This window comes from Rhea pennata, chromosome 7 (assembly GCF_028389875.1).
Source record: "Rhea pennata isolate bPtePen1 chromosome 7, bPtePen1.pri, whole genome shotgun sequence".
NCBI lineage: Eukaryota > Metazoa > Chordata > Aves > Rheiformes > Rheidae > Rhea > Rhea pennata.
Genome location: NC_084669.1, coordinates 13039924 through 13067229, shown reverse-complemented (window position 1 = coordinate 13067229; position 27306 = coordinate 13039924). Strand labels below are relative to the sequence as shown.

At 41.5% G+C, this 27306-nt stretch overlaps 1 protein-coding gene across 1 annotated transcript in view; it reads left to right on the top strand.

The window, feature by feature from the left end:
• The window catches only part of LOC134142590 (VPS10 domain-containing receptor SorCS3-like), a 304720-nt gene that overhangs the window by 252325 nt on the left and 25089 nt on the right, over positions 1-27306 (top strand). Inside the window, exons 15-18 of the mRNA XM_062579860.1 lie at positions 13705-13822; positions 15395-15528; positions 21047-21160; positions 22625-22796. Coding sequence (XP_062435844.1) covers positions 13705-13822; positions 15395-15528; positions 21047-21160; positions 22625-22796 — 538 coding nt within the window. The remainder of the gene's footprint in view (positions 1-13704; positions 13823-15394; positions 15529-21046; positions 21161-22624; positions 22797-27306) is intronic.

Genomic DNA, 27306 nt, shown 5'->3' with positions numbered 1-27306 from the left:
TTTTCCTTCTCTGTAGACTTTTGCAAATAAGGGACTTTCATGGCCTTTGTTTGTCTAAGAAGTGCATGGATTTTTTTTATTTTTTTGAGTTTTTTCCTGAATACTTTTGGACCTTTAATAGTCATAGCATTGTGTGGCAATGAGTTCTATGAATTAATTCTTATTCTGAGATACTGACTGTCTTGTAAAATACATTAGCAAAGTGTATATAGGTGCAAAGATAACATGGACAGATTCTGGATAGCATTCAGCAGAGATGTAGCAGATTGTGTACGAGAGATGGGCAGCAGCTCCCGGGTCCAGGCACCCAATGACTTCAAAATTATGTGGGAGCCAAGAGTCATTTTTCCTGTCACTTTCTGCTAAGGTGATTATCGTCTTGCCTCTTTAAGGAAGGCAGTATGCACTGCCTTCTGCTAAAGTTTTGCTGTCACATTTAAAAGTTAATATAGGAAAGAAAATTACAAGCTGACACAGTGTCCTTGAAAGGTTCTGCTCTCTTACTTAGGGATAGGGAGCAGTGAAATCTGCCGACTCTGTGTGGTTGTTCTGAGAGAACTGAGATGAAAACAGAGAGGTGGTAGAAAATAGTGCCTTTGCTGGGATGTGGTCAAAAGATATGATCTTCTCCCTGCTGAACCCGCCTTCACCCTCTGAAATCCTCCACAGCTGGCTAGCATAGCTGGTTAGCCATTCCAGCAGCCAAGAGGAGAAATGAGTGACTGGCGGAGATGGAAATACCAAGAGGTTGTTCCCCCTAAAAGGAACTGAGGCCTTCTGCAACATCAACAAAGAAAAGTCACAGACACAGTACTACTCTGTTCCTGTGCCAGAGCAGAGGCCTTCAGACTCTCCTGCCATCAGACTGGTCCCTTTTAGCTGCATTCGGCTTAAGAAAGAAAAATGTCAGAAAAAATCTGGATCTATTTGTGCAATCTCTGTTGCTGCTGAGCTGGACAGAGGATTTGGTGAAGAGGAGATCTGAAAGAAGAGGACTTCTCTGGAGATCTGTAGAAAGCTAAACACAGCTCACAGCTTTGAGTGTTCACAGAATGACAGAAAGGGTTATGTATAGGGGCTGCTGTGATGAAGGACTCTAACCTCTGTCCTTATTTATCTTCTTTGCTTTTGGGAATCATGGCTTGAAAGCTTGTTTTCCAGCCTGTGCAGACTTTTGGGTCTACCAAAACTATGTATTTTGGAGAGACTGAAAAGGCGGATTTGAAGATCTGGTTTATCCAAGTTGCCTAGTTATCACTTGATTCCAAGAAAGGGCTGAAAAGTTTAATTTGTTCTCCTCATTGTGTTTTTATCATGTATTTTGGGTTTCCTGTCTTTATGATTTCTGCAATATCTGTAGTGCAACTGGTTTTATTATTGGCTGTGGATTTTATTGCAAAATTCTGATGTGTCCTTGTGAGTTCATTTCACTGTCCTTGCTTATGGGGCTGCGCAAACTGCAGCGCATACATTTATATAAGGATTCTTCAGGATAGGATCCATGAAGTCAAAATGACTCTGTAAAAATAATGGCTGCACACAGAAAGAAGAGTAAAATTTATAACATAAATTGAGAACAAAAATTACCAATATAATTATTAAGAGAGGAGACTAAAATGATTGAGAGGATGTTGGCATTTATCATAGTGAGCTGCACCCCTTGATCTTTTGATCTTATTTCACGTCCTTTCTGGAAGTAATGAATAGCTTTGCAAGAAAGTAATTGCTTTGCTAATGCTGTCAACTGACTTTACAATGGACAAGAAATGTGTGTTATAAGAATTTCTATTTTATCCTAGTAGATGATCAGTTTATATTCTGAAGAAAGACAATTGATTATCTATATAATTATTTTCATTTACAAGATTTACAAATGTTATTAACAATCAAAGATTAATCAGTGTCTCCTCTTTCTCCCATACCCTTCCCCCTAGAAGAGTACTCTATTTGTTAGCCTTTGGATTGCTGCATGAATTCACCTAAATAGTGCACAAAGGCACAATATTGATTGGGCTGTTGATACTTACCACATGAGCAGAGGTCTTTTTGTGGCCCAGCCAGCATTGCTTAATTTATTGGACCTTAGAAAAAGGAAGGACATGTATGACATGAGATCAGTTTCTAGGAGTTGCAACATGTTCTCAGAAGATTCCTGGCAGAAGCCATAATATGCAGATAAGGCACTGGGCTCTGGGGTGTATACTATATATCTCTGGCTTTCTGTAGCAGATATTCCCATTGAGGTCAAATGCTATTTATTGACAGTAGAGCAAATATTATGTTAAGAAGATCAACATCATTAGTTGTACTATGCAGATAGAGAAACTGAGGCAGAACAAGGAATTGCCTGTGGTCAGTCAGTCTGCAGGCTGTGGAGAAAACTTGGCATTAAGTCAGGTCTCCTGAGTCTCAAATGAGTTTCCTAAGCCGCAGGCTTTCCCCGTTCCTTAGGAGGAAGAAGATCCAAGCAGAAAATTGAAGCCAAATTGTGTCTGTAATGCCCAGACAAGGTGTCTGGAAAGGAAGGCACATGCAGGGAGGAGGACTAGGGAAAGGCCTGCTGTCTGGAGTGTCCTCTGGTCTCTCGTTTCTAAGTGAATGAAAAAGCTCTAACAGAAGGAGCTAGAATGGGCAGCTTCTGAAGCATGATTTCTTTTCTCTGACTAACGGGCCAAGGGTTGCTGGATGACGGTACAATCCAGACATCATCATCTAGGGTCTAATGTTCTTTGTTTCTCATGCTCTTAAACATGGACAGGTGGACCATAGCTTCTGTGCTGTCCTGCTGCTAGCAGTTGTGTTGTCCTTCACTAGTCACCTAGGCCTGCTATGGGTTGCACAGCTGGGGTCAGGGTGCTATACACACACTCAGAATCACAGAATAGTTGGGGTCAGAAGGGACCCCTGGAGATCATTGGTCCAACCCCCCTGCTCAAGCGAGGTTAGCAATAGCTGGTTGTCCAGGACTGTGTCCAATCAGGTTTTGAGTATCTCCAAGGATGCAGATGCTGCAGCCTCTTTGGGCAACCTGTTCTAACTCCTCAGAGTCTTTCAGCTTTCTGTTAGGGCAGGTTATGAAATATTCTGCTTGCCCTGATTTCATCAGGGCATCTCAGCAGCCTTGAGGGCTGACAAACTGCCTGGCCTCTTTTGGTCCACCTGGCCCTAATCCAGCACAGGGCAGAGAGCATCATGGCTCACCAGCTTCTCTGGGAACTATGAAGGCTCAACACTGCTTTGTAAGGTTGTCTGCAGGGTTCACTCAAACTAACAGATACTTCATCATCTGGCTGCAGTGAGTGGTGGAGATCACCCCTAAAGAGCAGTGATATTGATACTATAGTTTGCTGCATCTCACATGGTTCCAGATGGGCCTCTATCCCCAAAGAAAGCCTGTCCTCGTATAATCATTGTACATGGTTTCCTTGTTTCATGAGCTCTGTGACCAAATGTGTGAAATCACTATAACTGATCAGCCGCCTCCTCGCACTGTCTCCCAGCCAGGCTCAGATCTCATCCCCTCTTTTGAACATTCCTCTCTCCTGCTCTCTGATTCCCTGTGCCAGGCTTGTCACCCTGATTCACCACAGTTGTCTGGTGCATGTGTTTGGGGCTCGTGTTTTCTCATTAACAGCTCCTGCATTTGGGTTGGGCATCTCCAGCTGGAAATCTCTGTAAGGGGTGAAGGAGTGAAATGACTGAACATATTGTTATCCAGCTTCCTGCAAGAAGCAACACTTGCTCTTTTGGAACTAGACACCTGGTAGTGGGGAAGTAACTCAGATTGCTGATACCTGCCAATATCTTTTCTAAAGGAAGGAGGCAGCGTCTTCAGGTTTCAAAGCTGTCAGAAGCTGGTTGTCTTTCATGAACACTTCAGGGAAGAGAGAGAGCAGTTCTGAAAAACAGCATTAAAAATTAACGTGCTTTCTCATCCCCCTTCCCAGGTGTCTCACACTGCCTTTCATGTTGCTGGGATTTCTTTTGAAGCAATTGTCATGTAAAGTGCTTTGGGAACATTGGCAATAAATTTTTAAGAGACCAGATTTCAAAAGGTTCCATTTGTCATTCAGTAAACTCTTATTTTGATAGCACTTTATAATAAAAAAAAAGAAAAAAGAAAGAAAAAAAGAAAATTCCTCCACTGCCTTGTGTAGTATTCATGCAGCTAACGGAGAAATTGAGCCCAAGCAGTAAGTCCACTTTGTGATTATACATTCCACAGATTACTAGCTAATTGCACTTGGCATTACTTGCTAACTAAGAGATCATGTTGTACCATGTCATTTGCACTAGTTTTCCTCTTGTGCTGGCGCTTGAAAGGAAGTGCCCATCAAGTGATGAATAATCCCAGGACTGTTTTCCAAAGCTGAGAGAAAAGGTCTGCTATGATTGCAGGATTTTTATTGCAGGATTTTGATTTTTCTCTCTATTCACAGAAACTCTTCTTTTACCCCATCTTCTCTCTCCCTTCTGATTTGGAATTTGGCAGTGGGACAGCTTTCCATGAACAGTTCAGTATGGATTGTTAGTCAGTGAATCTGGCCAAAGCTTCAGTTTCTTTTTTGTAGGAAATCTCTGTGTTGTGACATGTAGTTTCATTTGGATGTGGAAATAAATCATTTTCATCAAATTTAATCTACATTAGAATTCTGTGAAATTTTTGTTTGACTGTTCCTCTTGGGAAACAAAAGATAGACATATATTTTCTTGAGCAAATTTGTTCCCAAATTTGCCATCATGGGAGCTGCTGTCTGCCACTGACATATTCTTGGTAGTTTTTCACTGTTGTTACTTTTTTTCTTCCTCTGAATAGCAACAGTAGATTGGGGAATTTTCCTTATAACTGAGACAGTCTATGGGAGTTATGCTAATTTGTACTATCTGAAAATCAAGATCCAAATGGATAGTATATTTTATTCGAAAAAAAATTAATCTTTTCTTTCTAGAAGAAGTTTGCCATTCCTCTTTTTCCCTATCCACAGACAGAAGTACAGCAGCCCTCAATCATCACCCAGTTGCCCTGAAGCTGCTGTCCCTAGTTTACAGGTCAGCCAAAAGTAACTGAATTAAAAGCTCCAAAATGGTTCTTAATGACCATATTTTTTGTTTAGAAAAAAAATAGGAAGTGTTTTTTGTTGGGAGTTGTCTGCCTTTCTAGTGTCATATCTCATCTTTTGTTTCCTTCATTTCCAGCCTCTTGCTCCCCCCCAATCATCTTGCCAGTCATGAGACCGTATAACTCTGGCTCCTCTTCCACTTTCACTAATTGCTGATCTGTGTCTCTTTCAATTAGGTTCTGCATCCTTGTCTCACTCTCTTTCCCTCCAATTTCTATATAACCAGTGACCTCCTTTAATGCTAATTCCATCTAAACCCTAACAAAAAACATTCAGGAGGTTACACAGCCCATTTGGTTTTCTCTAAAGTCTTGATTTATGATTAATTTGTGGGGAATAACTCATCTTTCACTCCCCATTCATAAAACCTAACCCCACTGGCACAATTTGCAGTTGTTCCATTGCTGCTTGTGTGCATTCAGCCCTAACAGCTCAGCCTGCACACAGGAGCTAGTCTTGGTTTAGTGCTACTTTCTTAGATATAAATGGCTTCAGAGCCCTCTTTGGGGTGCAAAATTGTCAGCATTTTCTTTCAGTGGTTGAAAGGGCATAAACATACTTCCATCACTGCGCTGACATTTATGTACCAAGGCTTTCCGCAGAAGCCCACTGCAGCCAGGGTCTGTAGCATAGACCCACTGTTATCCCAGATAATGTAGAGCCAGGGTAATCTGACTAATGGGGGAAAAAAAATCCAAATCAAATCTAGATGATAAATATAGAAGAAAAAGAACCTTGCACAGGGACACAGTCAGTTCTTAGCTAGAATTAATATATTTGGCTGGATTTTAGCTCTTTCATTTAGGCCACCCCATATCTCTGCTTGGTGTTCCCCAGCACACTGGGTTAGAAGAGAGTAGCAACCGGTTTGTCCTGGCCCCAGATATTCATGCCATGCTGTGCTGATGCCAAGCTGATCAGTTCTCCTAGAGCACGGAGCATTGGGGTGGGAAGTACACTAACCAATTGCAGTAACTGGCTCAGATCTGGCCAGACATCTTAGCTCTGGTTTGGTGGTGGTTGTGTAAGTGCCAGTGTAGGTCTTACAGAAGTGCTTGGTTCTCAAGTGTACTGTCATCAAGAGCCATGGGAATGGGAATGCAGTGCTTAGAAATGTGTAGGCTTTACCTGGCAACCCTTCAGGTCCATAGCAATGCATCATGCCCAAAAGTTAAATGGCTTTAAAGCTCATGGGAGCAGACCAACCAGATACGAATAACTGTGATCCCCAGCTCCTATGATGATGGGTCCAAACTAATGCTGCCTACTGTAGGTGTCTCTGTGGCTCAGTCCATCTGCTAACTATCCAAGCTGCGTGTGGAGAATTCTCCAATCTGTGCTATACCACTACATAGTGGTAGCACTGGCCAAGCCTCCCCCTCTCCCCTACTCATGAAACCACACTGGTAATAGTTGCTGGGAAGGAAGGTAATCTGTGATGCCTAGTTAGCTCTCAAAAATTTAGTAATAACAACATATGCTTTTGTTTGCTGGACAGTAAAGAGAGGACAAGCACTTTCAGGTGTAGCAAATTCACCACTCAGTGCTCCTGGAGCTGTGATTACCCAGATATGGACTCCCCCTACTTCTGGCTAAAAAGCAAGAATTTGATTGCCTCTAGAGGACTGGAAAGACCACATCTAGCTCGTGGCTCATAGCACTTCTTGAGTCCTCCTGTTAAATAACAGTGTTTCTGTCATTCCCTGTTAGAGCATGGATGTAAATGAAGAGGGATTTTATCCAAAATCAGAGGGCAGCTTCACATCACTTTCTGCTATTTAGTATTCTCGCTGCAGAAGCACAGATTCAGGTCAGCTGAAACATTTACTGGTTTGGGTGACTTTTTTGTTTTCTTTTGATTGCTAAGAAACATCTTCTGTGTGCATTTTTTCTTTTACAATAAATGAAAAAAGTTTAGTTTTAGGGTTTTCTAAATGAAACAGTCTATTTAAAATGACACTGCAATTACCTTTTCCTTCAGTATTATTAATTAAAGTGCATATTTGGCTATCTTTCTCTGTAATTTTCTGTTGACTCATCCATCTATGTCTTTGTGCAGTTTATCTATAAAGGTGCTATCTATGAAGTGTGGTTATATTACACTATTTCCTTTCATTTTATTCTTAGATATTCAAAAGGCTTAAATCACAAGCTTTACTTTCTGTAGGGCCTAATAGTGTTAAAGACTGATTTCAAAGACCCATATGGGTCTTTGTTAGAAGCAAAATGAGATGTCTTTTCATCTCAGTCACCTTGATGAAGTCCAATGAAGGAAAAATGCTGACAATTCAGAAAGGAAGACAGATTTGACATTTTGTATAGTCCAGGTCAGTGAAGGTGACCTTAGCAACTGCTTCCTTTCTTTGTATCTTCAGTCTTCTGGCTCACTGATGGGCACAGCTGAGAACACAAGTCCTTAGGAGGGACTCTGACCTTATCTTTCATTACATATGAAGGACCACTGAAGGCTAACTATTGAAGATAAAAGTCCTCCATCTGTGTCCAGACTAACCCAACCAAATACAGACAGCTGCACTGAATGCTTGCTCCATATAATGTCCTGCCAGTTTACTTCCAAAATTATAGAACAGGACTTGATTTAGGCATGAGGAGACATTTCTATTTCCATGCCTGGGCAGCTCATCTGAAACTGACAGCAGAGATGGATCCAGACAGATAAAATTCATGCCTTTCCTGTGAGCAAACAAGAGCTATTACATGAGAAAATCTTCTTCTCATACCTAGGCAGGCACAGGGATTCAGTCTATGGGCTAGAGGCAAATGGCTTGTTATCTTGTGACCCTCAAATCATCCCAGGTTTTCTGCTGACCTGCCAGGAATGAGCAGTATTAGATGATATAAACGCACAACTTTATTAACAATGCAAGGAATGCTAAGGCGAAAGCAATGCAATCCATCAAGAGAATATTGTTTAAAAGTAAAAAGCCATTTAAATGGTTTCTCTACAAGGTTATCCAGTCACTATATACCACATTTGTAAGTCATTGTGTATGTAAAAAATTAATGAAAGATTTAATTATAGCAGCATTAGCAACGACCTTTTCCAGAATGACTCCATCATGAATCTGTAGGCATTTCAGAATTGTTTTCCAGGTTCCTAGTAATTTTGCTACAAATTAATGACATCCTGGCAATAAAAGCCTTGCCTTGTTTCTCTAAAAAAGGGTTTGGGAAGCATTTTGTGGTTTCCTAGCAATGGCTTCACTGTGATTTGTGCACAGAGCCAGTTGAGAAGATGCTTTCCTATTAGTAGAGTTTTAACTGCTTACTTTGAGGGACAGAATAAAATCTATCCTGTCTAAAGACTGTAAATTACCATTCCGTGGATTAAATTGGAAAACTTCTGTTAAATTGAGCTTAGTCAGGAAATTGACTCTGCCTAAATGCCATCTGGGCTCTTATATTCATTGCTTCTCAAGGCCTTCCAGATTAGACTGCTTAGATGAAAAAATCAAAACATGACTTTTCCTGTTGTCTTCTCAAAGTAGGTTCTTGAAAACCTAGCTCTCTTCTATTGTCTTATTCCATTGCATCGAGCAATTAAGAGTTTTCAGTTAAACTATGGTAGACAAGGTTATCGAGGCAAATCTCATAGTACATTGTGAAGTACATAGTACTTCTCCCTGATCATCTTGATAGTTTAACTATATTTAGAAAAAAATTACTCCCTAATTTAGTGAGCAAACTAAATAAGTGAGAAACAAAGACACGCGGAAGTCTGATAAGATAAATGAGATAGTATCTTTCCATCAATGTGAGGACTCACCAGTTGGGTAGGGAAAAACAAACTCCCACCAACTCTTTTCACGTCTCTCTCTTTGGGGCTTGCTTTTTGTTTCCGGAAGAGAAAGGCTCAAAAAGAAGAACAAATCCATTCAGACTGCTGAGGTAATAAGCATCCAAGGCTTTTTTATCCTCATCCAACAAGGAGAGGTAATCTCCTACATGCTATCTTCGGTCTTGCCTTTTAAATACAGCTCTTCCTAGGTCAAGCACACCGGGTACAGAAATCCAAGCTTTCCTGCTGAAGTACTTAACACTGAGCACTTATTGAAAGACACTAGCAGCTTAAGACGTTGCAGATCTGCTGTCTGCTCAGCCCTCTCTGTTGGGCATGGCCACCCCAAAGCAGAGGTGGTGGAGGGGGATGTGTGCATGCTCTTCAGCCACTTTGGAAAAATATCCCATGATACAGCTTACAGAACTGATGAAAGTAGAGTTCAGCTGCATTACCTATTTTTGACCAGTCAGGGCAGGATGATGCCTTGTCTAGTCTCTTTTTAATTCTACAAATGATGAGGGTTTTCATCACTTCCCATGGAAACCTATTTGAGAGTCCAGCAAAGCTCCATGGGTAATGTAGAATTCTTTTCCATTTGTTACACTTGCTTGCTCTCATAGAGGTTTGAAACCTGCCACAGAGTTACCCTGAAATGTAATTGTAGCCTTCATCATGTTGGTTGGTCTCTCCATGCAAAAAGTGCCATAGGCATCTGGTTTGTGCTTATTATTGGTGAGCGGTGCTTGTAGGGTTCAGTCGCTTGCTGGTTGCTCTGCATATGAGTAGCTCTTATCTCTGAAGGCGGCATCATAATGGTTGATCAGGCTTAAGAAGCTTTTTATTAGCAGGGGAAAAAAAAGCTACCACTTTAGAAATCAGGTGACCCAGAACCATCTCCGCAGCACAGAGGAAAACATCCCTCTCTGTTCATGCTCCTCTAATTACATTTAGTGTAGTATTGTTTCCATCTAAATTATAGCAATTATATACAAAGATCTTCTTTGAAATCATTTAATTAAAGAGTAGCTAATGCTCTGTGCTTTTGGAATGCTAATATATTGCCTTCTACTTAGGAAACCATGTTTTTTTCCCATTAATTATCTTTATCATAGAAGAATTTCAATGGCAAAGTTTTTTTTTTTTTTTAGTTTTTTTTTTTTTTTTTTTTTTTTTTAATAATTTTTAAAAGCAAATAGTTCTGGTGAGTTTTGTGGCCTGCAAAGCATAAAGAAGCTTTTTGCTCTCTTGCTGGACAGTCAGCTGATGTTCAGTCTGGGGAAAAACATCTTCCTAGAGATGAGTTCAATGCTTGTGCATTGGCTGCCTGAAGTGTTGGGTTTTTCCTGCCATGTTATCTTCTTGCTTCAGGTAAGTTTATGTGTTTGATTATGTTCTTCCTTCCTCCTACTGTCTTCTCTATAATAAACACCTTGGTCAAATCCTGAGCAGGTATAAATCTGCTGGACTAAATGATTTCTGCCAACTCTTCAGTGACTACTAAGTCCCTGCTTTGCAGGAATGACATTTCAGTCACGCATCAAATCTGGGACAAACAATGTTTGTGAAAAAGCTGCTCGCTCATGCAATAATATCATGGTCAGATATGCAGCCTGTAGGAGCATGTGCTGAAAGCAGCTATGGAATAAGAGGTCTTGGAAATTACTGGAATAGAGCCTCCTACCCGATCAGAGTTTGGAACCATTCTGCATCCCTTCTCTATGCTGTTTCCCATTCCTCCCTTATGAATTCCTGTCTCCTTCATTCTCCCAGCAAGTGATCTGGCTCCCGTATTGCCATGGTCTCTGTGAGTAACTGGCACTCCTGTTTAGATAACCCCATGCCTAGGTTTGCAGGGTTTGATTGGCTTAGCCCTACTGACAGGAACAGGCTATCTCTGTCCCATGATCATCCTTCTCCCATCTTCACAGGCTAGAGCATGGCAGCCTCTGATTTGTGGTCTTCTGGGGTAGTTGGCCTGTCTGTATATTTACTGGTTATTCCAGTGGGGAAAGGTGCTGCTGAAACTGGATATAAGGTGAGAGATATTACTAATGAGTATGATAAGACTGGTCATGTTGCTTTTAGAGTACAAAGAAGTGGTTTTATACTATCTAGAGTCCCGTCCTATCAGGCTAAATCTGTCCCAGCTAATAAGCCAGTACGGCACATTTTGAATTCATTCAGAAAGTTTCAGAAATGACAAAGTGTAGAAGTAGCTCCTGCTGCTTTGTTCTTATATGTGTATGGCTGAGCCAGGTCCTGGAATTATATATCTAAAAGCAAAAGTAGATGTGATGAGATCACTCTAGGCCTCTCCCTTTGTACTAAGTACTGGTCTAAAAGACCTGACTAGACAAGTATCAGATGCACTACTACAGATTTTGGTCCAGGATGTGCCCTCTGCATTGAGGAACAGGATTTGTATTCTCTTCTATAGCTTTGCCTGAACCAGCATTGTTTCCTATCACCGATGCCCCATAGATAGGATTACACTTAAAATATTCTCCAAACTAGACCCAGCAACCATCTATCTAGTAAGTCCATGCCTACACACAAATTCTTCCTACTCCTTTCTACCTTATCTACAAAATTGTAACAGCTTCTTCTTTTATTATATCCTCTCCCTTCTTGCTAGGTGCTTGGAGCTTGCCTCCATGATGCAGAATTCAAAAGAGAGGTGTCCACATCAAACCCACAACTTAGGCCTCATAAATCTCTTCCAAACCTGCTTCTTGCTCTGATACCCGTGAGCTAAGACAAGCATAAAGGGGAAACCCAACTGATTCCTGGATGGGCTTTTTTCAGGAAATGCAGCACAATGCAAATGAATTTTGGTGCAGTCTGTAGTCTATGAGAAGAGTAGTTTAGGCAAGGGCAGGGGAGCAAATCCAGCAACCCTGAGTGATTCCAGTACAAATTAAGATGAACCAGAGTAAGGAATGGCAGCTCACTGAGGGCACAGCAGGATCTAGATTACAGTCAATGCTTGTGAGCTCAATGAAAGAGTTCTCTTTTGTTTCTCTTGCTTTTATAGGGAAATTTGTAAATCATCTGTCTCTTTTCTTCTTTCTCTTTTTAATCTAGAATAATTAAAACAACACAAATCTATTTCTTAAGCAAAAATTTATGTTTTATACGTGAAAGATTTGGTAATGGGAAACAACACTCCTTTTCTGTCCTCTAAATCTTCCAGGAAGGGTGATATAGTAATGCTTCCTGTTTTATGGCTGTCAGAAGATTTGGGCTTCATTCATGCAAAATTCTTAAAATCTGGAACTTGTATTGTAGATGAGTTTTTAGATTCCTTTATATATTCATTTGAGATTATAAGAAGTTGATTTGTTTCAGTGACAAATCAGTTCTGTCATTGTGGGATTTTCTGTGTTTACTTGGATCGAGGTATTCCCCTTGTCGATAAGCCATAGTTTTATTCATGGCTTTCAAAGTCTGGTCCTGTGTCGCTAGCTCAACCACCTCCTATTACACACCCCCTTTGAAAATCCAGCTGCAGTAGATTGAAAGGCTATTCCTTACTGAGAAAAGCACAGCTGGCCAAGGAAACTGTGACTTACTTGAAAATTAAGCACTCTGCAGCACTCATGGAATGTTTCTGGATAGATGGAGCCTTTGTGTGAATACCTGATGTTATTTATTAAATGTGCGCTTTTGCTGTGATTTTGCTTTCTTTTACGAAGGTGTGAGCTTTCAACATGTAGATTCTCTTAGTATTTGCAGTGATGATATGTGTACCACACATCACTACAATTGTGGCTTGGTCCTTCTCTTCTAGATACCTAAGCAAGCATGTCACTTCCCCTACAGCTAGAAGGAGAGCTGTATAGTTGGAATGGGATTCAGAGAGACCTGTGTTCAATAACCAGCTCTGCTGCAGACATTTTGGTCTGAGCTTGGGCAGGATCCCAAGGTGCTATTCAATTTTCAATAATTTCTTTATGATCCTCTGTTAAAACAGATTTGTGCTTCAGTTTCAGATTACATTCTGAGTCTCTCTCATCCTGTTTTTCAGCCTGCTGCAACCTCTCCTGTATACTTGTCTTACTCAATATGGATCTCATGTTGAGCAGGAGTTGCTTAGGAAAATACTGCTCAGCTTAAGTGAAAAATGGATTCTGATCAGCAACGGCTGCTGCTGCTGCGTGACCTACTCAAAAAAAAATAAGAAAAGTTTATGAGATTGTGAGAAAAGTTTATGAGATCCCACTCCTATTCGTCTCAGTCTTCTTTCACCAATTAGAAAGGAGGCTGCCATCTTTGCAGGTTGCTTACTACCCGTATCCCAAATATATTGCCAGGTGCTTCTTTTAAAATTCATTAAGTAGAAAGTTTGTGCAACTCTGAAGTTCAGCACTAAAGAAACTGAACCAGCAAAGCTCATTTTGAGACAAGGAAACCTATACATGGCTTTATTCATTTGAATGACTCCCTTGGCAGTAGCCATTTTACTTTCTAGAATGATTGTTTATTATCCTGACTGATACATTGCTTCCCCTGTTAGATTCAGGGCCCATTATGGTAGGTACTGGAAGCGTAGAAGATCTTCCAACATGGGCTGTACAGGAAGTCAGGAAAGGGCTAGAGGATCGTTGGATGTAACAAATAGGAAATGAGAAACAAAATGTCATGACTGAGTAACATTTTCCTGCATCAGGCTCTAGGACTATATGCTGGTTTCTGCAGTTTTGATTCGTGAGAAGTGATTTACTTAATGTAAACATATACCTGGATGACTTTGTTTCTTTCTTTTCCCTCTCCAATACTTAGAGTTTTTGGCCACTTCAGTCTCCGTTCAGAATGGCAGCTGGTCAAGGTGGACTACAAGTCTATCTTCAGCCGGAGCTGTAACAAAGATGACTACCAAACCTGGCACCTGCATAATCAGGTACACTACCATGTAGGGAGGGGATGGAGACCTCCTTTCCTCATACTCTGTGTTGCCAGCTTGGAGCACACTTATTGGCTTTTGGGCTTTTTGCATCCATCTAGTCACCGTTCTGACCTGTTGATGCTGTATTTCCCCTGAAGCATGCACATGAAAAAAAACAGGGTCAGTCTTCTCCAGGCAAATTAGGGAGATTTTTGACTTCTCTTTGTATTAAAATATTCCATTGCACCCACTGGATCTTTTCACTCTCAGTGCTCAGGGTGATGTAAAGCCTCATCTTGTGATGGAATTGTATGAGACACTGAACTCTTTGTAGCTCTGTCAGTGACTCAGGAAAATGATTTTTTTTTTCACTCTGCCTCTATTTCCTCTACTCAAAAACAAAATAAAACATCCTGCAGATATCTGTAAAACTCAGTGAAACCTTTGAATAAAAGACACCTAAGAAGACTAAAATACTATACATTTTATTGAAGAATATATGCTTTGCTTTTCATAGACCTGCTTTATTTTCTTGCTGGGTAGATTTAGGTCTACCAGCCCAGTGAAGCCACTGGGACTGAGGAAACTTGGTACCCTTGCAGATTGCTTATAGGTTACTGGCCACTGGTATGATGTCTGGCATTGAGCTGGAGCCAGAACTATTGGCCCTGTGACTTTCCTGAATGAAATCTGTGAAGCAGAAGTGAGCATTAATTCAGCAAGGATGTATCAGATGACAAGTTTTAAAAGAGAATAAATGAAAATAATTTAAATGAAAGAAAAGAGAGGACATGTAAGAAACCAGGCAGCCATCTTGGGAATCAGTAGTAATGGGAAGTAGAAGTATTTCAGTTAGGTTATTGTCTTTTTTTTTCTTACCTTTATGCAGACAATTATTTCCACTTCAGAGAAAACTTTGTTCATAGCAATTTACCTAAATGTCAAATGTTTCATTTGGATTAGCTACTCCCAATAGTGCTCTGGGAAACCTTTGTGTGCAAAAAGCCCAGTGGAAAATGCCATCAGAATTGTTTGAAGGTTATAACGAAGCCAGGTGCACTAGAGAAAGAAAAGGAGAGCCAGGACTCCTGGGTTCTGCACCTAGGACCTTCTCAGTTTTGGGTTTCAGGCTTGGGCAGTTCTTCCCGTAGTGAATGACATCTGGCATGTGAAAGAAATCGTGGAATATGTCCACATTGTCTTTTGAGGATAATTCTTAGGACTAGATATGTTAGTGGATGCCTTCTGAAACATAGCATAACAGAGTGCTTGTGATGATTTGGGCCCCTTGGCACTTTGAGCATGCGTTGGCTAGCTGTCCTATTCATTAGTGAACATGCTGTGCTCAACTCCTCCCAAGATGGCTTTAACAGTGTTGCCCTGGTGATGGGAGATGAGTTTGAACTCTGTTTAAGGAGAAGTTTGCAAACCATAAAAGGGAGTTAGACTCTTAACTCCCAAATCTTCCAGTGGTAATTGGATGCTTTAATTGCCTTTCGTGTCTTTGGATAACATGATCTGTTTAGGGCTCAGCTGCTACTGCAATTCTCTGTTTTTCTTTCTCCTCTTTCTCCTTGGCTGCTGAAGGGGGAGCCTTGTGTCATGGGAGAGAGAAAGATCTATAAAAAACGCAAGCCTGGAGCCCAGTGTTCCCTAAGTCAGGACTACTCCCGGACTGTGGTGTCCGAACCATGTGTCTGTGGCCAAGGGGACTTTGAGTGGTGAGTATGTGACTCTAGTAACTATTGCAGGTACTACTCTCATGGCTTTAGCAGTGGCTGAATTACCTGTCTGGACAGAAAACCCGATAGGGAAACTGGGTCTTATGCAGCTTCCTGGCTGTGAGTGGGCCATACAGCACAGATATGCTCCACAAACCTGTCATGCCTCCCCTTCATCTGCAGGGGAGTCCTGTTAATCTCCTTCCAAGCCTGGAATTCAAAAGCAGAAAATTGCAAGTGTTAATTGTCCTCTTTTTCTTTCTTTTCTTTCTTTTTCTTTTTCTTTTCTTTTCTTTTTTTTTTTTTTTTTTTTTTTTTTTTTTTTTTTTTTTTTGTCTGTCATTTTAGAAGAATGACAGCCAAGGCCCTTATCTTTGGTCCTGCCTTACAAAAGGAAAAGAGAATCTCTTTCTTTACTTCCAAGGTCATTGAGTACCTAGGGAGCAAGCCAGCAAAACATGCACTTTTTTCTTTCTATAATTTATTCGAATTCCTGGGAACCATTTGTTGCTTTTTAGCACTGCTTTATTGCAAAATGCACTGAAACTGTTTCTGTGACGTGACTGTGCAGCCCACCTTTGTGTGATGTAGCCACTTGTTTTCCTTAAATATTGATGTTTCTAGCTTAATGAGGCTATAGTTTCCAAACTGTTTTAAGGTCGCTTTGGGAAGTAGCTAAAAAAAAAGAGAGAGAGAGAGAAATAGTGAACCACTGTTAGGTACTGCTCTTACACTCAGAGGCAGGAATTCTATGAACTCCATGAACTGTCCACGGTCTCTGCAGAATGAATTGTTACCGTGGACCTGTGATAGTCAACACTTGAAAGAATTAAGACTGCAGTAATGGTGATATTTGAACTAGAATGGTCAGGATGTCATTTAAATATGGTTGAAAATACCCCAAGAACAGATCAGACTATAAAATATTTTTGTTTTTCTAGTAGCTATCAGGATCATCAGCCATATGAGTGTGATTTCATAAAGCTTCACTTACACATGATTCTTTCCTAAAGTGGTGTGAGGCATGAGATTGCCACACTTATTTGCACCCGGGCCAGCTGAGATGCACAATTCTTTTCAAACCATGGATACACTGGGCTACTGCAAAAAGAAATGAATAAATAGACCAAAGTGTTTTTTTTGAATATTGAAGCAGTTTGACTTTAAGAGAGATTCAGGGATATAGAGCAGATTTTCATCTTATCTGGATGGATGTTTAATTTGTTCCTAATGCCAAAATTACATCTGAGACTCTTTAGCTTGACTCATGAGATCTGTCCTCATTGTTCTTATTTTGGGGACTTGCAGGATGAACAAACTTTCCTGCCTTGCAGTATCTGCCCTTAGCATTGGCATGTCTCTGAGCTGAACCAAGTACCGATTTCCAGATTTCCAGAGATGCTTTTGAATGTGCTCTTTTCTTTGCCACTTTCTACCTCACCAGCTTTCTCATTTCACAGCCCAGCCTGTTGCCTCTTCTAAGCCTTAAGTGGAAAACTGCAGTAGCTAAATTAGCCTTCAGTACAGTTCTGCCTTGAAAAGTGACTGTATCAAAATGTGCCTTTACAATCAATTGACCTGTTCCTTGCAAACACTGAGTATCATTTTTGCTTAACTTTCCAATTAAAATGAGAGAATATTGCTTTTAGCCCTTGAAAGGAAATACAATTACAGGACAGCAAACTGGGTTTTGTTTCAGACTCTGCACTGCCAACAGAATTGTTAACTGGGTTCCAATTGCGAAATTGTTATGGCTAATGATGGAGGACCAGAAAGAACTAGCTACAATTTAAGAATGAATTTTGATGCTAGTTTGCAGGGCTGACTTGGTGAAGTTGTGGGGCAGTAACAGTTTGAAGAAACCCCTAGTAATGCTGAAAATGGGGTGCCAACCTTGAGTTATGTTGGAATAAGCTGATTTTAAAGGATGGAGGGTACACTTATCTGCTCTGATTTCTGATGACTAAAGTGTGAGACAGTTCTTTAGTCATTGGCAAGATACAGGTTTTTCTGGGACACAATTCATCTGCCCCCTTTTGTGTGTCTGCATGAGGAGGGGTGGTGCTAACAAGCACCATTTCTGTCCACTAACTAGAACAAGGATCTAGACCAGGAGCTCATGGATATATATCTCCATTGTAGGTATGGACAGTTGGAGAGGCAGCTCCTACCCTTTCACTTGGTCCTTTTGAAATGCAAAGTTGACCACTCAACCATTTCAAGATGGGTTCACATAATTGCCACTTGTTCTTGGAAATTTTTACTGACTTATCTCTTATGTGTGAGCTGAGTGGGTCCAGTGGAGAGCCAGAGAAAGGAGGAGGAGTGGCAACTGCGGTTCTGTAAATAGAGATGCATGACTTAGGGCATCTTCTGGGCCAAGCAGAGCCCTTCCTGCCTTTAGCATACTTGGATGAAACCAACTTCATGGCTTGCTTCATGGCTAGTGGCTAAGTACAATGGCCAGCATGTCCCCAAAGACTGTCACTAGACTTCGAACAAGCAGGTTCAGGGGCTTGTTCTGGTTATTGAGCATCCCATATTAGTAGCTTCAATCATGCCTGCCGTTCAAGAGCTGGGCAGGCAGACAAATGATCGTAGGAGCGCTCCGGTGCAAGCTGAGGACTGTGCTCTGTCCAGTTTGGTCCCAGAATCCTTTGCCCCCATCTGCCTTTCTCATAGTCCAGTGGTACCTGTTCCTTGTTCTTAGATATAAAGCTGGCCTGAATGATCCAGGACCCAAAAGTCGAGAGCAGGGGTGGCCCGTGCCAACCCTTACAGTCATTTCATAAAGCAAACTCTGGTCTTTTTCTGACAGAGAGAATGGCAGAAGGAATTCAGAAGTGTTATTAAAATGCTCACTGATCTTTCTTTTCCCTCCTCCTGCTTCTTTATTTACTCTGTCAAAGATAGCTTTCCTTAGAAAGACAGTGCAGCAACTGGACTTGATTATTTCCTTAACTTATGCAAACCCTGAGGCTTACGAGAAAGAAGGTGGGCAGCATGCGAGGTTTTAATATACATTTACCAGAAGTTAATGAACAAGCACAGAACCTTGAGGGCATACAGCAATGTTATCTTTAATTTTATTAAATATTTATGCAATTCTTTTCTTCTTCGGGGCAAAGTACAGCTCCTCCTGAATATTTTTAATTACCAAGTCACTGCTAGGCATGTTTGACTGTGCAGGTTGGACCCACTGAGAATGATTAAATGAATATTGAGAGAAAGAGCATTAGGGAATCTCTGAACCTTTTAAAGTAGCAGGATTTTTGCCCTCCAAAAAAGTAACAGTAGCAGCCTCAGTCACTGGAGACACAGCACAATTTTGTCTTACCAAAGCTCTTCCTTGAGACTTCTGCCAGCAATTCAGACTCTGAAGGGGTGAAAGATAAAACTTAGAGTATCTTAAAGGGCATAAATAACTTTCAGTGCAGTGGCTTCTGTGATGTCTGTGTTTCCACAGAGGTTCCATATGTTGGCATTTGTTGGCTTGGTTTAGGCAAAAATCCAGGATCTCTTTTTATTCCTCTCTTGAATGTAGCCTGCCAATAAAGGATATGCATAAGTACCTAATTCAGAGTTTATTCAAACTTACGGAAAGCTTTGGATTAATCCTATTGCTTCATCATTGTATTGACATGTAAGGGCAACTATATATATAAAAAAGAGGAGTTGTGTGTGTTTCCACTCCTTGGTGGTCCCACAAGACATCAGTACTCTAGATTACCTAACCCACATGACTCAGTATCATGTGGTACTTAGGCTATCAAGCTGGCTATGTTGTTTTAGCTTACTGTTGGAAAAGCATCAGCTGTATTTTTTTTATCACTGGCCACTTATAGCTCAGTCAAAAAAGGGTAGCCATTAATGTATATATACCTTGACTAGTTGTTAAGAAGTGCTCCTAGTGTTTTACATTCCTAACTACTTTCTTGGGAAGAATTCTCATCTTGGAATTATCATTCCAAGAATCATCATTCTGGATGTCATCTCCAAACATATGGAGGAAAAGAAGGTGATCAGGAGTAGTCAGCATGGATTCACCAAGGGGAAATCCTGCTTAACCAATCTGATAGCCTTCTAGGATGGAATGACTGGCTGGGTAGATGAGGGCAGAGCAGTGGACGTTGTGTACCTTGACTTCAGCAAGGCTTTTGACACTGTCTCCCATAACATCCTCCTGGATAAGCTCAGGAATTGTGGGTTAGACGAGTGGACAGTGAGGTGAATTGAGAGCTGTCTGAAAGGCAGAGCTCAAAGGGTCGTCATCAGTGGCGTGGAGTCCAGTTGGAGGCCTGTGGCTAGTGGTGTTCCCAAGGGCTCAGTACTGGGTCCCATCCTGTTCAACTTCTTCATCAGTGACCTGGATGAGGGGACAGAGTGCCTCCTCAGCAAGTTTGCTGGGAGGAGTGGCTGATACAGCCGAGGGCTGTGCTGCCGTTCGGAGAAACCTGGACAGGCTGGAGAGTTGGGTGGAGAGGAACCTCATGAAGGGCAAGTGCAGAGTCCTGCACCTAGGGAGAAATAACCCCAGGCACCAGTACAAGCTGGGGGCTGACGTTCTGGAAAGCAGCTCTGCAGAGAAAGACCTGGGAGTGCTGGTGGATGACAGATTGACCATGAGCCAGCAATGCGCCCTTGTGGCCAAGAAGGCCAATGATATCCTTGGGTGCCTTGGGAAGAGTGTTGCCAGCAGGTCGAGAGAGGTGATCCTGCCCCTCTACTCAGCCCTGGGGAGGCCTCATCTCGAGTGCTGTGTCCAGTTCCGGGCTCCCCAGGACAAGAGAGACATGGAGCTACTGGAGAGAGTCCAGCGTAGGGCTATGAAGATGATCAGAGGGCTGGAGCATCTGCCCTAGGAGGAACGGCTGTGAGAGCTGGGCCTCTTCAGCCTGGGGAAGAGAAGACTGAGGGGGGATCTTATCGATGTGTGTAAGTACCTGAAGGGAGGGTGTCAAAGGGATGGGGACAAACTCTTTTCAGTTGTCCTGTGTGACAGGACAAGAGGCAATGGGCAGAAAGTGAAGCACAGGAAGTTCCACCTGACCGTGAGGGGGAATTTCTTCCCTGTGAGACTGACAGAGCACTGGCACAGGTTGCCCAGAGAGGTTGTGGAGTCTCTTTCTCTGGAGATCTTCAAGTCCTGCCTGGATGGAACCCTGTCTAACATGCTCTAGGTGAGCCTGCTGAGCAGGGAGGTTGGACTAGATGATCTCCAGAGGTCCCTTCCTCTATTTTGTTACCAAATGAAACAAAAGTCTCCCGGTCCTTTGCAAGGTTGGTGGTCTTGGTGTTGTCAGGTCTCACTTATCTTCTAAGAAAGTGTTCCTGTCCCTCAAACTAATCAGGCATTTCATCTCTGGATGGCCCAGATCAATTATGTCACATCATGTAGCAGAGCACCACGAGCAAACAAACACATTGTGGCACAAAAATGTCACCTAAAACTCTGCATTAACTGTACGTTACCCTTCAATGGGTACCAGGATGCACTTATTATCTCTTGTCTCCATAGTGACTATGGCTATGAAAGGCACAGCAGCAACCAGTGTGTCGCAGCCTTCTGGTTTAACCCATCCATCCTGTCCAAGGATTGCAGCATTGGTCAAAGCTACTTGAACAGTACTGGGTAAGTGAGCTTAGCCATCTCTTTATTTTTGGTGATCTTGTAGCAGACAAGTAGTAGACAAGAAAACCTAAATGGTCCTTGTTCTCTGCATCCCACCTAACTGTTTTCCAGTCTTATTTGTGAGATAATATTTGCAGCAGCATCTGAATGGAATATTGCCTCATTCTTCAGAGACGGGGGAGAAGCACATTAGCATAAGTGACAGGTAGATATTGTATTGCTATCAAGTGATGTATAATCCCTGGAGCCCAGACTGGGAGCTCCCCTTTGCTGCAAAATTAAAACACGAATCAAGAAGGTCTATCTGAGCGATGTCTGAACATTTAAAAGGACAGCCTCGAGGTATTTTGCATCATTTTTCATGGAACCTTTTTTTGTCTTACAACTCTTACTTATAACAGGTTTTAGGGAGGCTTAAATGTGCAAATTTTATCCTCATAAAAATATTTTTCCCCTGCCATTTTCACTTTGTGTATACAACGTCTCGAGTTTTCAGAGAAGCTACATGTGCTAGTTTCTCATGGTTTCATCCAGAACAGATGCCAAGTGTAGTTTTTTTTTTCTGGTAATATTGTTCTGCAAATGCTGTTCCATTACGATGAGGTTCCTCTGAAGTATTGGTTGCACAAGCTGCTATTGAACTGTCATAGTCCTTCCCTGATGCTGTGTGCTTTAAAGCCTTTGTAGGGCTGCTTCCGAGTCATGGGTTCTGCATGCTGGTTTGTTATGGCAGGGTTATTTGTGGCTGGCTGATGAAGGTGGCTGAAGAAAGTGGGGGTGCTGTGAGTCTGGAGTCACTTTACCTCAGAGACATCCCTTCAGCTGAAAGATTGCCATGGATGTGGGGTGTGATTGTAGCAGCCCTGGCCAGTATGGCTGCCTATAGCCTTCTGGACAGAGAGCAAAAAGAAAATAGTTGGGTTCTGGATCAAATGAGAAATTACTAGAAGGCACTGATCCCCCTAAACAACACTGTGAATTGCTAAGTATCTTGCAAATTAGCTAATTTCTTTGCTTCCAAGTGGAGCCAAGTGAAAAACCCATTCCTTGAATCATTTTAATACTGAACTGGACAAAGCCCTTGACAGATCATTCCAAGTACTTTCTATCAGAATAGGAGCAGACACAATGTAATAAAAAGCATGATAAAAAGCTGGGATGCAAGGGGCAATCCTGCAGGTGGTAGGAGCTCAGGGGAGCCCTCTGGCTTTTAGCAGCCCAGAGTAATTCACCTCCACAATGTGTGTCTGTTCTCAGTGGTGCCACTGAAAGTTTCTGAAGAATATTGGATTGCGATTTGTGTGGTTTTTCTCTGGTTTCGTAAAGCATTAGATTTCTTTGATTCAGTGAGGGAATCATGCAGGTAACTAGTCTGTGAAAAAAGGCATACATTAATGTGGAAAAACAAAACAAAGAAACTTTTCCGCCTCCATCTTGAGTCCTCTTTTTGTTACCACTTCCCAGGTACCGAAGGATTGTATCTAACAATTGCACAGATGGCTTGCGAGAGAAGTACATGGCCAAGGTGGAGAAATGCCCTGGAAAAGCACCTCGGGGACTGCACATCCTCACCAGTGATGGAAAATTGGTTACGGAGCAGGGGCACAATGCCACCTTCATCATCCTCATGGAAGAGGTGTGTCACTGGGCTCAGAGAAGATTTGCAGCATGGCAGAACTGGCACCCTTTTCCTTTTAGCTGTCAGGCCAAAGACAGGAAAATAGTGGTCGGGTGGTGATCACAAAATGCTAAACACTTCTGAGACTTAGAAGTAGGATTCAGGACAATAGACTGTACACAGAATTTATGAACAATCATATTGAGTCAGACCAAAGGTGTATCTCACTGGTTATCTTGTCTGTCATGAGAAAGCTGATGGTGAAGAAGAATAGAAGAGCTGGGCAAGAATATGTTCCCCCATTGGGCTCTTTCCACCTCCAGCAAGCTGTAGCTCCAGGAGCTTCTGAAGCAGAGATGGTACCTCTGTGCTTAATATTTCTCAGTTTATGGAGTGCAAAGCTTCAGCACTGTCTTAGCTGAAACCTTGTTGGGAAAGTTTATGATGGTTAAAGAACGTTTTCAGACTCATGGGGAGCAGTGAGAAAGGTTCAAATGTTGTTTCTTTACAGTAGGAATTGGGCTCTCCCAGTGCTCCTCTGAATTCCCCAGTCGGAATCCATTTTATTTATAATATTGCTGGATTACCTCTGTAGCTAACATTAGGATAAATGATACCAGGACATGCTAGTGACTGAAGCATCAAAATATTGAGGCTCTTTTGGTAGTCTCTCCTAAGTCAGGTCTCTCTCCCCTTGGCCAAAACTGCCATCTAAGTCTCCAGAGACTGTAATGGCGTATATATAGTGCAGCCTGTGCCACCAAGGTCTGTGGCCAAGTGGTGGGCTGGAGAGCTAAGGCACTTTGTATGTCTTTGGGCTGACAGGAAGGGTTCTAAAATGACTTTTTGCCTCCGCTGGTCTGTGATTTGGTGCCCAGAGGCCCATGTGACCACACTACAAAAATCCATGCTCTATTTGCAGCTATCACATTCCCCTACTGGCTTTTCCAGCGCAGACATATGGGCTGCTGACTGGTCATAGAAAGCAGTTAGGGAAGGCTCAAGTTCAGAGCAGAAAAGGCAGTGATTTTCCCACCATGGCTTGTGTTACATTTGTTCTGTGATTAAACAGAAGGGCCAGTTCACAACCTTACTTCAAGCACCTTTGAATGTTTCAGGAGAGGTAGCTAGGGAGTGAGCTGGTACTGGAGAACCACAAGTGCATTTTGTCATCCACTGTGTCCTATGTACTTTGTTTTGGGACACAGCCAGACAGGCCATGGCCACGAACATAGGGATGACAATATCAGGACAGACTCGAGGCCTGCTTCTTCAGTATCCTGCTTCTGGCAGGAACCAGTAGTGGATCTCTAGGGAAATTATATTAGAAACAGTGCAAGTATAGTGTCCCTTCCCCTCCCAATCCCAGTGTAGCCTCTATTGGCAACTTGGACTTGCAAGAACACTGGTGTAAGTCTGAGCATACTGCCTCAGAAAAGTTTTTCTAATGATACCTTATTGCTTTCTTTTCTTTTTTTTACACACACACACTTCCATTAATTTAAAATCTTCTACAGAAACTAAGTGCCTTATCAGGACCACTCTAATTTGACTGGGCCTCTTTACATACTTCCTCAGAGGTTCATACATGGTCTGCTTTTATACAAAGGGGATTTCCTGTCTAGCTGGCTGATTCTTTTATATTCTGCAAACTTGACATGATAAGACGATTTGTGTAGATGCTAGTGAGTGGGAGTTCAGAAAAGAACAGATATAATCTAAAAATTAGGAATCTGGTAGTAATTTATTAGGGAACTCAAGTGGAACTGCTGCATATAAAGAATGATAAACAGATGGGGAATAAATTAGCAGTCAAGGTAGCTGAAGAGTAGAGTCTTTACAAGCCTTTACAAGACTTCAGAGATTGAAGAGGCAGATGAATAAATAGATGAGGATCTTTGGTCCTGTGTCTTATGTCCAAAAATAAGGATAGCTAGAAAACCATTTCATTGAAACAATTTTTTTCTGAAGGAAAAGGATTTCAAGTACATGTCTTTATAGGTGAACAGCATATTCCACAGAGAATTCTGTGCTGAGTTTGTTTCTTAAAAGAAAAGCAATTTTAAGAAGGGGGGAAAAAAGAACAGTGAGATTGGAGGTAAAAATATTCATTCTTTCAGTGTGAACTTGTGAACGTTTGAAGGCAATATCAGGAAAACAAATTAATTTTCATCAAAATGTTTTCTGATAGGTGGAGAAAATCATTTTCCAAGGAGCCTTAATAATTACATACCCTGCTGTCACGCAGATTCATTCCTGCCTCCCACCGCTTTCTCTGCTCAGTCTCTTTCGTGGTGCTTTTTATTGCACATATGTCTGTACTTGCCTTCTGAGCTGAACTGTAGTCTGACTAGCCCTCTAATGGGTAAATCTGAAGTCTCTATTCAGCCTTTCTGCTACTCCAGATTCTAATCCTGATCAGTAGCTTTGTGATTAGCAGTTGTTTACTTCTCACCATCTAAATAATACACCTCAATATATCGATACAAGTGGCTGGACTTTATGCTGTGCAGTGGCAAATGAACATTTCATAGTTCACAGAAAACTGATTTTCTCAGGATTTACAAGTTTAGGTTTAGCAGCATTGTCCACAGTGATAATTCAGAATACGTGCTAGTGGGCAGAGAAATACAGAGTGACTGATGATGAATTTGCTATGTTTTTAGAAATATGGAGCTGGAGTTTGATTTAGACTGTGTATTTGTATATAAGGAAACATGAAGAAATAAACCCCCTTTTTTTTTTTTTTTTTTTTTTAGTCTCAATTTGGGCTTAAACACAGGGAAATAATAGATTGCCTAAAATGTTGTAGGATGGAGTTGTGTTCTTAACCAGACCTCTGAATCTTTCTGCACCTGACCATTCCTTCTCAGCTCCAGCTGCCCTCTGATGGCTGCATAAAATCCCCTCAGGCCTAAATGATTGCTCACATGGCAGCACCAGTTACTGAACTGTTCTGTCCCCTTGTCTTCTGTTTATACTCTCTCACAGCATCCCTCTTTCAGTAATTGCACGGTGATGATAAAGGTCAATAACAGGGTGGTAACTGCAAGTGAGCTGAGAAGACAAGCAGCGACTATTCAAAGAACAAGCCCAAGCAAGTATTAGAGCTCTTCAGATCTATTAGTAGGTTGTAAAACCATGTTTATAAAAAAAGAGAGATAGCTACATCCATGCATTTTTATGTAAACATTTTGACAGCTCTGTTAAAGAAACACTTTTAATTCAGCAGCAATGGGGTTGTGTGACTCTGAATGTGATGGGAAGAAAAGTTCACTCCAGAACCTCTTCTCTGTCAGCAGTTGCTTTGTTTCTGATCCTTGGTTGTTCACTTCTCTGCACGAAGAGTTTCATTGCGTCCGTCTTTGTGTGGATTATTTGAGGTTGTATGACTAAATACATTGTGCGTGCATGCACACACATGCATACACGCACAGACACACTCTGGATGAAATATTAAATATTAACCCTACTGAAATCAGTGCGGGCTTGGTTCTTAAATTCAGATGGCCAAATTTTCAATCACTCCGCTATCTCTACAGTTCCTGTTGCTTTGCTAGTGTGTCCTCCAGATAGGAAAACTTTCTGAGGCTGGTCTTGATAGGGAAGCAGCTTTGAAGGGATCTTACATGGCAGTACTCTTCTTCACCCATTTCTCTACCCCTTGCCTGCCCACTGAATTCAATACACAGCGCTCCAAACTTTGTGAAGGCCTTAGTTGGTTCTCTTTTGGTAGTTTACAGGAAATAAAATAAAATTAAAGCAATAAAATGCACCTCTTGAATATATATGGAGAGCAATGATTTTTATCCATTTGAAATTCCTCCACTTCATTTCTATTTTAATTTATATTCATAAACCCCAGAATATCTGACACCAATATGGGGCTAGCACACTTCTTTTAACATTTTATTTCCTGGATAGAGAGTTAGGGAAAGGAGAGAAAAAAGAGGATTTGTGTAGTGTCCTGGCTTTACGTTGAAAACACAGCTTTTATAACTACGTGGAAAAATCATCTGTTACTGCTTAGCCATGAGAAGTCTATTCCTGGTTCTCTGCTGCAAACCTCATTTCAAATAGAATCAGGTTGGGGAAGCAAGGAGGAAATAGAAAAGAAAATTGTAAGGCATGAGAGGGGAGCTGCCTTGGTGGGTGCAAGATATTTCAACCCAAGGTCACCAATGATGAATCCAGTGCAAATCAAATTTTTACCTTCTGTTCAGTGTTTTCTACAGGAGATGAGCTTGTGGTCTTAATATATTCCCTTGAGAAGTAGTTCTGAAGAATTTAACAAGCTGTAGGAACCTTTCCTTCAGATAACTCAGTATCCCAAGAGTGTAATTTTGTACCTACTAGAGAATTTTGTAGAGTGAGTCAAAACTCTGTCAGAAGGATCTTATTGACTACTCAGTATTACATATGGGTTTTAGCTTTTTTTTCTTTTTTTCTTTTTTTGTTCTTGGTTTCTGCTGTATTTATTTTTCATGTCCCAATAGGACAGAGGTGAAAATGGAACCCTAATAAAGTC